We start from the raw sequence: 17,087 nt of genomic DNA on the forward strand, positions 1-17,087 counted from the left end.
ATATTTCACAGAAAAAGCATTTAAAATGTCATGAAATGAAAGAAAATGTTAGAGAAGACAAGGCTTACATTCCTCTCCATCTAAATCCAGTCTTTCTGGTCATGGTTTATCAGTTGTAAAGGCTTGATAAAAAAGCTTGCTTATAATTAAAAATATTTTAATGTTTATAAAACAAGTAAAATGTAGCTGCTTATTTTAACTAATTGTAGCAATGCAACAAGATTCAATACAGTGTGATGCAGTATGCTATAAATTGAGGAAAGTAGTAGTATTCCATTAAATATTGATCTTTCAGAGAATCTCAATACAAAATTAAAATCCCTGTGGGGTGTTTCAAGTACTTTGAAGCAAACCCATTCTTCTTCCTCCTTAGAACTCAGCAGCTTAAATCAAGCATGAGAAACCTTCATGCTTCTTTTGACTCAGCTTCTTCCTGAAGCATTCACCTCCAGTTTGAAAGCAAATTCTTTTCTTAACAGTAAAAACTATTATTTACAGACTGCTGTAGAGATAATGATTCTTCTTTTTTTTCCCTCCCCTCAGTGCCACAAACTTGTCCATATCCAAACACTATTTCTTTCTTAGTGTTGTTTCTTAGTGGTTCACTGTTTCTGAGTCAAGGTCAAGAAGAATCATGTAGCTCCTCAGCTGATGTCAGTGATGTACAATGTTGTCCATCTCTCATGGAAATAGCTTTCACCCTTCCAATAGTCTTCTCATAACCTGTGGAAGTGAGTTTCTTAACCATACAGTGTTTTCTGCCTGCACTTCAAAACACCCTTGCAAGAGAGATGTTAGCTTCCCATTTTATCTTCTGTAGTCGCAGTAAGAACTTTTTTTCACAGCTCTGTCATCTAGACTGAACAGCTTTGCAGAAGAGAATGTCGTTTTCCAGAGAAAGTATGGATATACTATTGCCTTGATGGACTGTTCACAAATTCCTCTTAATTGGAAATTACCATATAAGATTCTTTTTGCATTCTCACTTTTCTTCCTGGGGAATGGCCATAGGATACATCCTTTCAAAGAAAATCCTGGTTAAAAGTAGATGGAAAAGTAGAAAGTCCAGTACTTTTCCCAGAAATAATAATATACTGGAGCTGTATATCACACTTTTATAATGGAGTCCTCTTTTAGGACCATCGTGGAATGATTCAGATCTTAGAGTTAACATCCCACTCTGACTTAGTATTTCCTGTCGTCTCCAGGCTCAAATAAACCTGGTTGCTTCAGTTGGATTGAGTCACATCTTTTTTTATGATCACAATACCTTAAGCTTATTTTTATTACCAAAAGCAAGAGTGTTTGGCATAATCACATCACTCCATATCCTGGAAATCCCATGTATGGTCTGCCAGGGAGCCTGTCAGTTTTCAAGTGTCACACTTCTTGTTCTAAGAAAAATGTTGTGCTAAAATCAGGGAACTTACTAAGAGCTCAGTGATAAAATGTCTCAAACCAAATGTCATTTCAGCCAGTTCAGCTCTTCCGAATAGAAATGGTTTACTTTAAAAAATACTACTCTTCCAGTGTCACAGGTGATTCTATCCATCACTGACCTTTCCCACCAATCTCATCCAGGTACATTGTAATTTATGTTTCTAGTGGAGAGTCCATCATTCACTAACATTCAGATATTTATGTGAGACCCAGCTCCTCAACTCACAAAAAATCAAAGCTATTGCATTGGTTTCATCTGAGCTCTGCCAACAGAATTTCTAGCTAATTTCAAAAGTGTAGAAATAACTGCTTAGTATCATACAGTTTTGAGTCTGACCTTTTGAATTTAGATCTGGCTTCTGGAGAAGAACATTTTCTACTTCAGAGATAAATCTTCCTTCTTTCCAAACCCACACAACTGTTGTATGGCCCTCACTGTGTTCAAGGCTGAGAGAGAATGTTAATGCTTTCATGTTTCTTCTTTCCCTAACTGCTATCAGCTGTGTATATAGCTACTCTCTAGCCTTGCTGCCTTTTCAGAGAGCTCCAGCAGCAGCCTATTGTTAAGAAATGCTGTAGGTTTCCTACAGCACAAAAAAGCACAATTGCAGAAAAATTACATTGCAACAAAGAATACATCTTATTCTGGCACTTCATCTGTCTGTGCAAGAAGAAGCTTCTTATAGAAAGAACATTCAAATAGGTCTCTTCCAGACAAGTATACTGTTCACTGTAACATGCAAATAACAATTCTGGGTGAATGCTCAGTACTGATTCTTTATTTTCACACTCTCAATTTTACTTTTACATTTTCCACAATTTTTCACTATTTGCCTCATCACTTTTGTCTATTTTTCACTTCTAATCCAGGAAAGAATCTTCTGTAATAAGATCTACGTAGTTAATTATGGTTCATATGGTTTGATAATCATTTGAATTGCCTTTTACACAGTAAAAATACTTCTCCTTTCTGGTACAGGAAAAAAATATATAATTTAGTATTTTAATTATGTATCAAATCTAAGATATCTGCTGTGTCCTTTAAAAAATAGGTTTTATGCAACAGACAAAGCTTGCGAGCAGTTCTTTATTTCTTTCTTTTTGTGTTTCTTTCCAAGCAAACTGAAATCAACTTGCAATCAATTTGGTTCAGCCAAGCTTTATTGCGAGAATGAATAAAAAGGAAATTGGTCTCGGGAGGGAGGGAAAAGGAGGAACATGCATTTGCTAATGGCATGATGGAAACTTTGCTTCCATATTCATTCTAAAAAACATGAAAAATGTTTGGTATATGATTTTAGAAAGAGCTCATCCACAGCACATGCTCTTTATCACAGTAGTCCTACAGAAATGTGTTGCCAAATGCAAACAATGCACACAGCATGTACAACCAGGTTTGACATTGCCAAGATTCTTAAGTTGAATGGATGCGTGACTTGGCTTATTTAATAGCATGTTTGCCTCCTTGTGCCTCTTTAAGAGCCAGTATGAGCCCAGAAGAACTATTTTTCCACATTAAGATGATACTTTGTTTCTACTTTCAGGTTTTTTGTAACAATCCTTGCTTGTTATAGTCCAAGGAGCTTTCTTCCTACTTCCATTGCTTGCTTGCTGATTTATAACATTTTATTGAGCAACTCAGAAAGTAGAGATATATATGAAAACTGCATATTTGAATTTCTGCTGTTATGCTTGCTTTTAATGGCTCTAAAATAGATTGGAGGATCGTGTCTATTTTAAACTGCTACTTAATGGTTTGCCTCATTTGTGAATATTACGTGTCTTCTTTCTAGGCTCTTAAGGATGATGATGCTGAGACTGGGCTGACTGATGGGGAAGAGAAGGAAGAGGCCAAAGAAGTTGAGAAGCTAGGGAAAATACAATATTCTTTGGATTATGACTTCCAGAACAATCAGGTTTGAGACAACCAACCTGTAACTTTTCGTTTCTGTGTGTGTGCAAGTGGAGAATGAAGTAATGTATTTAGTTAAAGTAGATATTTCTGAAATCCTTACTACTTGCATGGAGTAAAGGGAGAAAATAAGACAGAAAATTCATTTTAGAGGTACTACTAAATTGGTATTAAATGCACTTGGGAGTTTATATTACACCTTTAATCAAAAACTGAAGATCCAGTTTTATGTAATGATTATTAATAACTTAAAGCATCACCAACCAATGTCAATCCACACAAATTATGGAGTTTGTATGCAGTCACTAAAATGTAGCTTCAGCCTTCAAGTATTTAAAATGTAAGCAAACACAAATGGGAGGAAAACAGAGGGACATAAAGGTAAGGTGATTCACTGGGGATTTTAGGAGGTTGGTAAGACTGCTTTCTCTCACTTCATCGAGTGTGCACTTTGCTGTAATAACTAGCTGCATCAGGTTCTGTTGTTCTCCATGAAAGTACAATTCCTAAAATTCTGGAATAAAACTTCAAATAAAAAGGTTTGTACCCCAAAAGAACAGGAAGGTTGGGCAAGAACTTAAGGGCTGATACTCCTTCAGTATTCTGATCTGAAGCTGGTAAGACTAAACGTTGGCATACTTACCAAGTTTTCAGATTTAATAGACACTATAATGTGTAGACCTGGAGCTGACCAACTTAACAGGTCTGGCCACATGTTGAATTAGCTCATATTTTATTCCCCTCCCTGGCCTTTTTGCCAGGGATCAGTTTTGTCAATTAAACCAATTCACAGCCTCACATTAAAATTCACTGGGCCTAATCTTGGTTTGGTATAAGCATACCAACTTACCTGAGTTCTTCATTTTTACTGTGTATCTTTTGGTAAACTTGAGAACACATATCCTGTGTGGGGGCTTTTGACAATTTTTTTGACAATTTCAGTCAAAATCACATAATGTTTCCTGTTTAAGGAAAGAAATGATTACTGAAGATAAATCCCAGTTAATTCCTATTTAGCACCTGAACTGCCTTCCATATGTACTTATGATAAATTCCAGGTTAATTTGTTTTATTTGATGCTGTTCATAGAGTGTGGTACTCTTACTTGTTGCAAAGGCAAAGACAGTAAGAGGAATTAAGAAAAATTTCTCTGTTAGCAGGAAGGTCTTTATACACAGCTATGACCTGGCATAATAAAGAGTATTTGACTGTATTTTCAACAATCTTCTGACTACAGGTGCTTGTGTAACAATGCAAGAGTTAAAAATATTTCTTTTAAGAAGCTGTTGTTAAAGGAGCTTTTCCTCGCCTTCTGGAGCAAATTGCCTGGCCGTGTGATGAATCCCCCTTGAAATCAGTATGAAATCAGTATGAAGTGTAGACCCTTCAGAAGCAGAAGATTTAAAGAGGGGGGAAAGGAGAAGCTGCAAATGTGTTCTGAAAAATAGATTTCAATTTTCTTAGACTATGAAAACAAATTTTCTGTGTGAATTTTATTAAAGGGAATGTTGATTTTATGAACCATATTTTACAAAGGAAAATAGGATGGAAGAGCCACAAATCTCTAAGTCTGTAATGTATTTAATTAAGGTAATAAATTAACTAGATTTCTGTTTTATTTTGCTGCTCTAAACTATATTGCAGCTTAAAATTTGTCAAAGGATAGATGATGTAAAAGAGTAGGAGAGGGGATTCAGTTAGGTTAGTGTAGTGCAGTGGCATGAAACTACAGTCCACCCAAAATGTGGCTAATATATTACATCGGGTTAAGAATACAAGATGACCAATGAACTCTCCAGAGCACTGTGCCTCAGTTTTAGAGGGAGAAATTGTAAAGGGGAATTGAATTGCTTTTCCATTCTGTTAAGTAAAAATCATAGACTTGTTTTTCACTTTTTGATGTGGAAAACTTGATGTAGATCCTGAGCCTATTAATGTATTTCTGAACTGTTATACACCTAGAATAAAAATTGGACACAAAAGGAGAAGTGTTTCACACAGCAAAAGGAAAATGTTTCGTGAAACTTAAGAGTCCTATCAGTGGGAAAGCATGCAGGCCATACTGTGAATTTAAAACTTTTAAGTCCAACTTTGAGGACTCTCTCAGAAGGCAGAAGTTTCTTCCACAGATTGAATATATTGTTCTATATTCCAGTTGTTAGAGTTCCTGTTTCCAATTCTAAACAATTCATCCATGAGAAAAGCAATATATTGTGATTGAAGCACTGATTTAGAAGAAACTATTCTCAGATTTCATTTGCAGTTCCTAGTATCTTCAGAATGACCTTGAAGAAACACTTGAATATTTACTTTAGTTTTGTATCTATGAAACAAGATTAGAAATATTTTCTTTTTCTCACCTCCATTATGCTGATGAGGCCTCATACAGTCTGGGTGTCTGTATTACATGACATAAGATGGCATAACATGACATAGCATAATCACTTATAACACATAAAAAACAGCCAAGACATTAACTAGTTCTGTATGTCCTTCAGTCTTATCTTTAAAGAGTGTAAGAGATTTAAAAATCTAATTTTTCTGGTTTGCAATGAGATTACAAATTGTTATTAGGATTTAGTTACCAAAGGTTCATTTTCATGGGATATTTTTTGAAAATGCTGTCCTTAGTTTACTGCCTGAGCCCATTCATGTACATAGCAAGAGAATCTAAATATAAGGAAGACTGCAAGATAAATTTGTTTCCAATAAAGCTCTGCCTTGAGGATTCACATTTGATTTTATCACCTTTTGCATTTGGTTGGGGGAAGGTTACATGTTGGGGGGTTTAGAATACAAATTTTGTAGTCAAAATTAGACATTCTTGATTGTTTAATAATGTGATTTCTATTCATGGTGCCCAGCACAGAAAAATAATGCACAAGACAAGAGAGCAATTGAAAGTTATTTGATTGCAGTCTTTAAATGGATGAAGTCTGTATTTAGCTGTAATCAGCTGCCCTTTGAAAACCTCTTTTCTGCTTTAAAACAGCCTTTGTACAGTCTGCATCTGCCATAATTGGTTTTCTAAAGTCAATGGTGTTGCTTCATTTGCCTTCCTTAAGGGGGGGGAGAAGCAAGGGAAGTATAGTTTCTCCTAGACCAGAAATAGTCTGCATATGCATTCCTCTGTTACAGTGTTTTTATAAATATCTATTTGAAATTTCATTCTGCTGTTTTTCTGTCTTTTCAGCTTCTAGTTGGGATTATTCAAGCAGCTGAGCTGCCTGCATTAGATATGGGTGGTACATCTGATCCCTATGTGAAAGTCTTCCTGCTGCCTGATAAGAAGAAGAAATATGAGACAAAAGTCCACAGAAAGACCCTTAACCCTGTTTTCAATGAGCAATTTACATTCAAGGTAGTTTTTTAATAATTATTGGTACTTTTTAATTTAACCACTTTGTATCTCATGCTTGGCCGTGAATTTAGATGTCTTAGTTAAGTGATAACTGCAGCAAAATTATTTTTCATGTTGTAGAAAGCCTTGATACTCAGTCTTGCTATAATACAGGGTCAGATAGATTTAAAAGGCACAGTTTGATTTTAGGCACTTTAATTATCCTTATAGATGACAATCTGATCTGTTTTTTATGGCTGGATAAAATGTACAAGAAATCCAGAAAACAGTGAGAATTTGACAAATCTCATGTAAATTTCACTAGATCAACATTTTCTTTAAGTATCTTTGTAGTCTGATTTATGAAATTCAGGATAACATTTCCTGAAGTATAAATTAAAACTCAAGGGAAGTAAATGGGTGAAGGACAATATGGCAGATTAATCTTGTTAGACTGTCATAGCAGTTCTTTGCCATGCTACTGTATGTACGAAAAGAAATCGTGTCTCAGGTTTAATAAAACATGAATTAAATAGATGTAGGTAAGCCTTATATTGCAGTATTTACATCATTCCTATAATATCTAATAGTGTTTTTCTAAAGCTTTAGCTGAATTCAAACCCCAGATAAATAGAATAAAGGAATACAGCATGTTTCATGGGGCTTCTCCTTATATACATTCCTCTGCTGTTACTTCAGGCCTTTCTCTTTGTGCCCAATCTTATAATGACAGCTACAGACTGAAAACAGGAACAGTGAAAGACTCAGGCTATGAAATCATTCAATGAGAAAGATATCCCTGTAGGCCACAGCTACTACTGCATATATAAGCTTATTTATTCCTTGAAGATGTTCATAAAAGTAATCTTTTGTGGTGAGTTATTTATTTCTCAAGCTTTCCTAAGAGAGTATTTAAAAGAAAACAGAGTTCTAAATTACATATTCCCGTGCAGCTCACAAAAGCAAAGAAAGAACAAATAATGCTGTAATCTAAGATGAAGACACAAGTTATAAATCAGATCAGCCACTTCTGGACTGTAATGTCCACTTGTTGTAAGTCACATCTTTAATATTTAAATTTTATGCTCCAGAAAATAGTTTGTTTTCCATGCCAGACCTGACAGAGTGTTTAGGTGCATCTCAATATGGTACTGATCATCCCCTGTGATCTGTGGTCTTTACTTGAGAGAAAACCAGCAGAGCATGCCAAGTACTGTCATTGTTCTGAGGAACTACAGTGACCATTTAACTGGAACTGCAACTATAACAACAACTTCCATGGAACTGTTGACAGCATCTCATTGACTTGTGCACAGCTTTGCTCCTGTGACCCACTTCAGTGGTGCACAGCTCCTGTTGGTGTCCTTCCCATGTCTCTGGCAGTGCTGCCCACCAGGCAGCCCAGGCCCATCCGTGCTGTTGCCTTCTCACAGGGCACAGCAGTGAGCTTCCTGCCTTCCTCCCAAAATACAGCTAATGGGAATGAGTTGACTTGTGTTTCTGCTGTATTGCAGCTTGAGTCCTGAACCTTAGTCCTTCCCTTTTCATTTCTTTTTCCCAGACATCCATGGTGCTGTTCCAGGGTGCAAGTGTTTGTCAGACTGCAGCTGTCTCAATTGTATAACCACACTACAGTGCCCAAAGGAACTGAGAAATCCTAGCTGCACTACACCAGCCTGGCAGAGAGAGGTGTTCTTCCTCAGATGCAAAGTGAGAACAGGGTTCATGTCTAGAGGAGTGACACAGTGACACATCTGTGCCAGTAAAACACTCCTGAATACCACACACACACATATATATGTGCGTGCCTGCGTGTGTGTGTGTGTGTGTGTGTGTGTGTGTGTGTGTGTGTGTGTGTGTCCTTTTACCAAGGTCCCAATTGCTTTAAGTGAAGAGACTGATTATGTCTGAGCAGAAAGCAGGGAGAGGGAGCAACCTTTCATGAGAGCTAAGGCCATCCTTAATAGTCCAGAACAAAGCTGGAAAATGAGTCTACATTAGACGCAATAAATGAAGGAAATATTTAGAAAGGAAGGTAGCTAAAATGAGCTTTACTGAGGTCAAGTACAGAAAAGTGAATAATGATGAATGTAGTCTTTGTATTCCAAGTGACCATTAAGTGGTATTGTAAAGCGAGAAATAAACTTTAGAACGTTTTTCTTCTCCTGTTTTTGAGTCTGTGTAAAAATGAAACTGACATTATTTAAAATTTTTCCTTCTAGCTTTTTAGAAGCTACAGATAATTTAGAGAATGAAAAATATATTTTGCTGTAGTATTTGCTAAGATACATAACTATGTACCACTGAAACTATTCTACTCAATAATGGAAGCTAGATCTGGCTCTCAAATTGATAAGCTTATTTCAAATGTTATATAAGATGTTATGTAACAGGAAAATTACTACTTATTGGTAAGTGTTTTAATAAGCAGTTGGAAGCCAAACACTAATGAAAGACAACAGTCCTAGGGTTTAAGCAGACAAGAACATAGAGGTTAACATGGCAAATGGTAATGCCACACTTCCACTTTCTGATTTATAAAGAAGTATTTACTGAATCCCATGGAAACCATTTATACTTGCCGAATATATTCAGATTGACCAAGTGTTCACATAAATCCAAACAATTCCTAAATCAGACCTTTTCAGACAGCCACTCAGGTGAGTGGCTGAGTTCACCTGGACTGCACGTCTCCATCTGAATATTTAAAATGTGACTTACAAACATCCAAACCACAGCATCTGTTTGAACCACACAAGAACAGCTGGAGAAGTACTCAGAACTTGGCCTTCTGCCACCACAATTTCTAGTTGCACATTGTGACTTAAAAAGCACCTTTGTGTCTAACATGTGAAAGGTGCACTACTTGAAAATATATCTTGGTAAGTAATTGGTACTGTAGGAGACCTATCCAGTGTCTAATTACTTTATGTCATCTATAGTAAGCCAGTTCTGTTTTTTTCGTCAGTCTGGGGCTAGCCATCTCTGAGTGATGACAGGTGATTTACTGAGGAAAAAAAACATTGTGTGAAAAGTTCATGTGTCTTCAGTGCAGGTAATTTGGCTTCTTGTTTCAGTTTCATCACCCACAAAATGATTTGAAGTAGAATGAGAAAAACCCAGGAGTGATGAGTGAGCTGCCACATTGTTCTATTGAGTGCCAGAGCCTTGTCGAAAGAAATAGTGCATCTGGTGACTCTGAAACAAATACACCTCATAATTTTCTCTGCAGTTCAATTTACCTGAGATGACAGCTGATAAACCAAAGAAATAGATTTGCATTGTAGTGGACCAATCTTTATTGTCTCATGATGCAGAGTTTGTCATTTTCTTGTCTTTGCAGGTGCCATACTCTGAGCTGGGTGGAAAAACTTTAGTGATGGCAGTTTATGACTTTGATCGTTTCTCCAAACATGATATCATTGGGGAATATAAAGTTGCAATGAACACAGTGGATTTCGGTCATGTCACTGAGGAGTGGAGGGACTTGCAAAGTGCAGAGAAAGAAGAGGTAAGAAAAATCAGACTTTTTATTTGTCCCAGAGCACCTTTATTTTTACCTAGAGAAACAGACAAACTAGCAATATTTTTTTTGCTGAGACAGTGCCCATCTGTTATCAGCATTTCTCAGACTTACTTTGCCTGATAAATTTTTGATAAGCATCTTTTCCAATACTCACTGAATGCAGCATTCTCCTCTGCTGATTCAATCAATCTTTTTGATACTTTACGCAACATATTAAAAATGTTCTCATGAGTTTGACATTTTCTTGAATTGGTGCATTTTGGGCATGTAGAATTTGCATTTGCATTATAAGTGGTGTGCAGTTAGGTTTCTTGGTAGTTCTCGGGGTTTGCATCTCAAGACATCTTATTGTGCATGATGATAATGGTAGGGTTTCATTGGAATACCTTACAGCTTTATTGAGCTGTTATGCAATAATATCCTTTGATTAGGATTATGAATTTTACAAAAACCTTGGAATGGCATCTTACTCAAATATTTATCACCTATTTTATTTTCTTCTCATTGTCAACATCCCTTGGATTCATTATTTATTAGGTATAGCGCTATGTGTACACAAGACACTTCTTGGAAATATTTCATCACCAGATTGTGCATCCTGTGAGATTGTTCGTACTGATACGTCCAACTTTTTGCTTATTGTAACACAATTTTGTACTCATTTTTACATTATTTTTATTTTTGATTGATAGACAGTACTTGCCCACTCAGAGTGCATGGCATGCTTTAATTCTCTGGTGGGAGAAGTAATCATGAGTCTGAGTTTCTTATCATCTAATTCAACTAATAAAGTGCTTTGGATTCAAATCTTAGTTTCGGTAATTAAAGAGACAATCTCTGAAGGAAATCTTTCCTTCTCACAAGTGCTGAAAACCTGAGTATTGATTTAGACTTAAAGTGGTGGAAACAGCAGCAAATTCAGAGCCATGCAGCTTTCTCAGGCTTGAAAAAATGGTAGATTTCAGTCTTCTTTTTTGAGTGTTTGTTTTAGAGACTCTATTTTCAGATGGCTTTTTTCAACTGCTTCTTGATTTGAAAGCCACTGCTACATCGAGACTGTTCTGCCTGGCATTGTTCCATAGTGGCAGTATTTGCAGGGCTCTCTTTCTGCAGGTGACATCAGTGACCTGCTATGTGGGGTATTTTTCTTCCACTCTTAAATACAAAAATGAAAAAAAAGAAATAAAGGAAGTTTGGAGATGAAGGGGCCTGCCCTTTTAAGTGCTCAGCATACTAGAAAGCTGAAAATGTGAAATTGGAGTGTATTAATCCTTCCAAATTTTATTAAGTAACATTGTTTTTTTATTTCACCACTAATTGTGTGATTTCAAAGTGTTTCATGCTTTTCTGTTACAGAACACATAAAATAAGCCAAACACTATGCAAAAAGGAGTTGTCACTATGCCTTTATAGTATAAATTTAAGCTTTTAGAACATAAGCAATGATATCCCCTATATGCAGCTTACAGGTAACATTATAGATTAGTGTGGGGTTTCATCTGCTTTATTGTGTAGAAAGCTGCTTGTTAAGTGTTCTAGCTAACATCCACAGTAAGACCTGAGGCAGTCACTTCGTTGCTTTCATAAAATTCATACCCTGCTAATCCAATATGACTAAAACTTTGCCTGAAACAGATATTGAGGATGTGTGCTACTTCTAGAAATGCATTCTGACTTGGGAAATACTACTTACTAAACAGCAGGAGGTAATTAAAATAAATAATTCTGGAAGTATTTGGATATTAAAAGAGTATGACAAGAGCTTTGAATAGTTTGCTGAAGAGATGAAATCTAGGCTGCTCTCACCTTTCTTGAAATTTCAGGTACTGTTTATGCAGGAAAACCACTGTTATTTTTATACTTTTTTGATGGAACCTTTTTGAAGTTCCCACCAAAGCATGGCCATTTTACTTATAAGGAGATAGGCAATATGATGGTGTTAAAACATAATGAAAAAAATATACTTACACCAAGTCCTTAAATATTTTTTCATACTACAGGAGATCTTGTGTTTTATTTTTGCATCTCAGTGCTCAAGCATGCAAGGTATCCAATCAATATGGAAAAAAATATCAAAACTTGGGGTACATGGAAACATTTCAATCTTAGTTTTCTGTATACTGTGTGTAGCTGGTTCGTAACAGCTCATAAGCTCACTGTACAAATGAAAAGTGATCCTGCAAAAACCACTTACTTCATAGCCAAGTGTATTTAATCCAAACTTATTTCTGCTCCATTATGGAACCTCTACTTCTGTCGTATATATTTTGAGCCACATTCAAATAATAGCTTAGCCCAGTTTGGAAGAGAAATCTGTACCATGAACCAGGAGAGGTGCATCTGTCAGCAGTTTGGGAGTTGTGTTTAACATAAAACATCATTCATATTCCATATTACATTCAAGTACCTTGCCATCTTTGATGTTACAGTCCCTGCTCCACAGCAGAGAGTCCAAGCAAATTCTAGTAAGCAGGGACAGGAGAAATCATGTCTGCATAAAGGCACTGTCATCTGACCCTGCAGATGTTGCAGAATTCATGGCAGCTACAGCTGCAACCAAGAAGCACCCAGGTTTCAGAATTAGCGAAGACAGCACTGTGTGTATGAAGGCTAACATGATTTACCTATATAAGGTCTATAGCAGTAGACACATGCTTGTCTCTTGGTAGTGATCATGAACATGATATGGTTGTCTGGCTTACTAAAATAACAAATTAAGACCTGAGCAACTAGATTTCGTCCAAAAATCTATGACAAATGTAATCCTATTGCTAACAAAATATCTTTTGCTATTACCTGTTAGAATTATGTAATGACTTTGTCCTTGAAAAGCACATCTGCATGAGATTTGCAATATTTGAAGAATGACAGGCTTTATTTCCTGTCTTACCTTTACAACACTTGGGCAAGTTTGTCAGTTCTCAGCAATTAGTGCTAATTATAATTCTAAGTACGTTTGAAATTACGTATAAGTTGCAAACGTGTCCTAAATGTTTTAGTTATGACTCCTAGACAAGATGTATACCAAAGTGAATCAGTGGCAGCTGTCACCGGTCACTTTAAAAGAATTATCTTTTAAAAGAACTATCTAGGTGGCATCAAAGTGAATCTAAAAATCTCAGTTTTAGTTTATGTCAAATTCAGTTGATGCACATCACAGAATTACAATTTAATTACCACTTCAATCATAAGGGGCAAAACAATTTTACAAGCAGTTGCTCTTCTTTTTGCTCATAAAGCTCCACTATACATTTTGTCCTTTTTTCTAAATGGTCTTAAAATTGAAGACATAGGATGAAGGTTTAATGAAATGATGTAAACTCTATCTCTCACAGCCTAGACATTTGAATGGCATCTCTCTGACACTGCATTCTCTTCTGAAAAAGGTCTTATTAATATATTTATGTTGGTGAGGTACTTTGAAGGTACAAGCCTTTGTGTGAGCATTTGTTATGACTGAGAAGGCTTTGGGAATGTGCAATGAGTGCTAAATATTGAGGAGGCCACTACTAATGAGCTGCACACCTTGAATCCTTTTTCCTTGGCTTGTTTTAGATGTGCTGTCCTTGTGTCTAGTAGTCCTTTAGTCTTATTTGGCTGAGAGTGTGGGAGGGAGTGGTAGATATTGAAAGGTTATTCACTTCTACCAAGTCTGACATATAATGGTTTGGGCACAGAGTGTTAAAAAGCAGATCACAGGAGTTTGCTCCTCTCTGTCATCTACCAGATGTCATTGCTATTAACTTTATCTGAGTACACACTGCATCCAGTATCTGTTATCTCTCCAGTACAGAAGGCCAGACAGACCTCTTCTTTGCTCACAGCGGTGTGAATCATACTGAGAGTCATCTTCTGGATACTTCAGCTGATTTCCCTCCAGACATTTTGTTATATTGGCACTTAAATTGAAAACCAGTTGTGGCAAACATACCAATAAATTTTAGGGAATGTAAGGAAGGGCAGAAACAATTCTTTCCCTTGAAAGCAGTGGAGAAGCAGAGCATTATATCGTAAGGTGAAAGATCTTTGTTGTCTTGCAATATCCACCACCAAGGGTTCTGCAGATCTTTCACAGCTGCCATCACGACATTCTATGCATTATCTGATCAGGCATCCACCACGGTTAGGTTACGTGATGGGTGCATGCTCATGCCACAGAGGGTTAAGATGGGTATGTTTTGTACAAGGCTTCCGAGTGGGAAGGCTGCTGAAAACACCAGCGTCTCTTCTACGCGATGCACAACCCCAAGTGGGAGAGATGCACGGTGCTGCCTTGGAAAGGGGTGAGAGGCAAGAGTTCTGCAGCTGGGCAGTGAAAGAACAGTTCTGTGAACCTTGACTGTGCAGTACATGAGGACTTTTCTTTCCTTCCTTATCCAAAAGTAAAAGGGGAAGGCAGGAGGTGGAAAAATAGGCCTGAAACACATGTATTTAATACCTTGGTATACTTCATTGAAGTTAGAGACTGTGACAAAGTTAGTCAGCCACCCAGTTTATTGACTCTCCGGAACTGAAACTTGCAGAGATCTAAGAGGAAAGAACATTTTTACAAAAGTCACTGTCAAATTACAGCAGCAAATCACTGTTATTTTATGTTATACTTACATGAGCAGTGAACAGATGATCTAATAGGCCTTTCCCATCACTGGTAATAACACTTAGTTCTTTTACAGCTTTGCAGATAGCACAGTGCTTTGCAAAATAAGGTATCATTATCCCTATGGAGATGCTGTCAGAGAGTCAGACAAATTTTAAAATGTGAAGTTTCTTTTATTTAGCTGCATGTTATATTGGAACACTATGTTTTCTTTGTGGTATTTACATCTTTTCTAGTTCACTTCTTCTTACACCCAATTAAAGCTTTAAAAAGTTAAATCTAAGGAGGATTTAATTTTCAAGTTTTGCGAAAGTTTATGCAGTAAACAGAGGTTGTTTATTTTCTGTCCAACATTGCAAGTGCAGCATCTGTCCTGCCGAGGAACTGAATTTCTTACTGAGACAGGGAACAAAACAGAGGTTCTGAAGTTTAAGAATAAGCAAGCCTGCTTAAAAATTCTTCGGCAGTTAATTAGCTGTTTTTCATCTTGATATTGAAGATGCTAACATGATTTTGAGGTAAAACAACATGATTCAAGTAAAGCTGTAAGGGTAGCATTTTCAGTTCATTAGAATTATGCATTTCTTTTCTCACCTTTCATACTCAAAATGCTGACAATTCCACTATATACCTTTGTTGAGTATTTTCTTTCTTAACTCCCTCTCTGGAAGAGATGCCTTGGGAGGTCAGAGACATAATTGTGTTATAATAAAAAGAACGTAATTGGCTTACTTGAAATCAAAGGAGAACTTGTCTTGATTCATCTCAAACTGTCTGGCTTTACAGATACCAAATTCAAATAAAGAGGACAGTATAAAAGAAGAAGCTCAGTGATAGTATTAAATTCAGGCTCTTCTGGGGCCTTTCTGTTCCTGGACAGTATTCATTCTGAGATCAGAAAAACATGTATTGCCTATTTGCCAAAAATGCTCTTATTACCATTTTCCTTCCATGTGCAGAAGGGCATCTTGTAGTTAAACTGTGCTGAAATAGTAGATCCTACACTTGGTGCTAAGCATCTAATGACCCATAATACACAAAATATTGGTTTCAGACAAAGTATATTGCTAAGAACCTTGTAGAAAATTACAAGGCTGAAGAAAGGAATAGTGGGCAATTCCCAGCCTCCACATATTAATATTACTGCATGGGGTTTTATTGCTCAAGCATAAGGTATTTTAAAGTTCAAAGACACAGCCAATGACAATTTTTGGAAAGCAGTGTTCTGAATAGTGTTTCTATAGAGTTTTGAGGAAGCTGCTGAGAGGGATCAAACTCATCTGAAGCTAGAGTATGAGGAGATATTTTGGATGGAAAGGGCAGAAGGAATACCATGAAATACAGATTTAATTGTGGAATACTCCCAAATATAAATCTCTGTACTCTGGGAGAGATTGCAAATGGGTCTGCAGCACCAGCTAATGAGTGTGAAAGGGCCACAGAACGTGCTATATCTAGAATTATTCAGCATTGTTCTCCAACTGTACTTTTATGTATTTACTTCTTTTTCTGACTACCAGCATCAGTGAATGCATAATCCAGAGGCAGAAATGGCCTCACTGGGATTATAGGCAGAAGCTTTGTGGTAGTTCAGGTTAATACCTTATTTCCTTTTCTCCCCTACATTTCCAAACCAACAGTGACAAAAATCATTATCTGATTGCTGTTATACACTGGGATCAGGAGCTAAGGCAAGCTGCAAAACAGCTGTATCAAAATACAATGTCACTAGAAGGACCTTGAGAACACAGGTCCTTCTGTTCTGCATTTTTTCTGTAAAAAGAGCATTTTTATCGTCACTAGGGAAGAGCAGGTCTCACAAAGACGATACCAACATTTTCACTAGAAGGTTGAGGAGGAGTTGTATGCGACTCCAATCTCTTTGCTTAGTTGTGCCCACTCCACGTAGAATACTTTGGCTTCCAGAAACATCAGAGAAAGACATATTTTTGAAAAGGGGAGACATAGCTTTAGGAATAGTAGTCCAAGAAAGAAAAGGATTAGCCATTTTCTTTATTTTTATCCCCAGCACCTTTTAAACACTGATTTAAACCATGTCAGAGATTACCATAGTAACCATTTAACCTTTTTGCAGAGCCTGTTGTGTTTCTTTTCAGTTCAACAATGAGTTTAAACTGGTATCTGAAGCACTTTGCATTGTACCTGTGACAGGAATTAGCACAGAATGCCCCAATCATGTTTAGAAACCAGAACACAAGACTGTCTTTTCAGTTTGGAGGTATTAGACATTTATTTAGTTATTGCTAATCTT

The 17,087-nt window shown here is 36.7% G+C and overlaps 1 protein-coding gene across 2 annotated transcripts in view; it reads left to right on the forward strand.

Annotated features, from left to right (window-relative positions):
- SYT1 (synaptotagmin 1) overlaps positions 1–17,087 on the forward strand; it is a 116,669-nt gene that overhangs the window by 42,431 nt on the left and 57,151 nt on the right. Inside the window, exons 3-5 of one of the 2 annotated variants that reach the window (XM_062491222.1) lie at positions 3,234–3,356; positions 6,546–6,713; positions 10,036–10,203. In XM_062491222.1, the coding sequence (XP_062347206.1) occupies positions 3,234–3,356; positions 6,546–6,713; positions 10,036–10,203 (459 nt within the window). The remainder of the gene's footprint in view (positions 1–3,233; positions 3,357–6,545; positions 6,714–10,035; positions 10,204–17,087) is intronic. The other variant, XM_062491223.1, reaches the window with a different exon arrangement.

This window comes from Cinclus cinclus, chromosome 4, assembly GCF_963662255.1.
Source record: "Cinclus cinclus chromosome 4, bCinCin1.1, whole genome shotgun sequence".
Taxonomy (NCBI): Eukaryota; Metazoa; Chordata; class Aves; order Passeriformes; family Cinclidae; genus Cinclus; species Cinclus cinclus.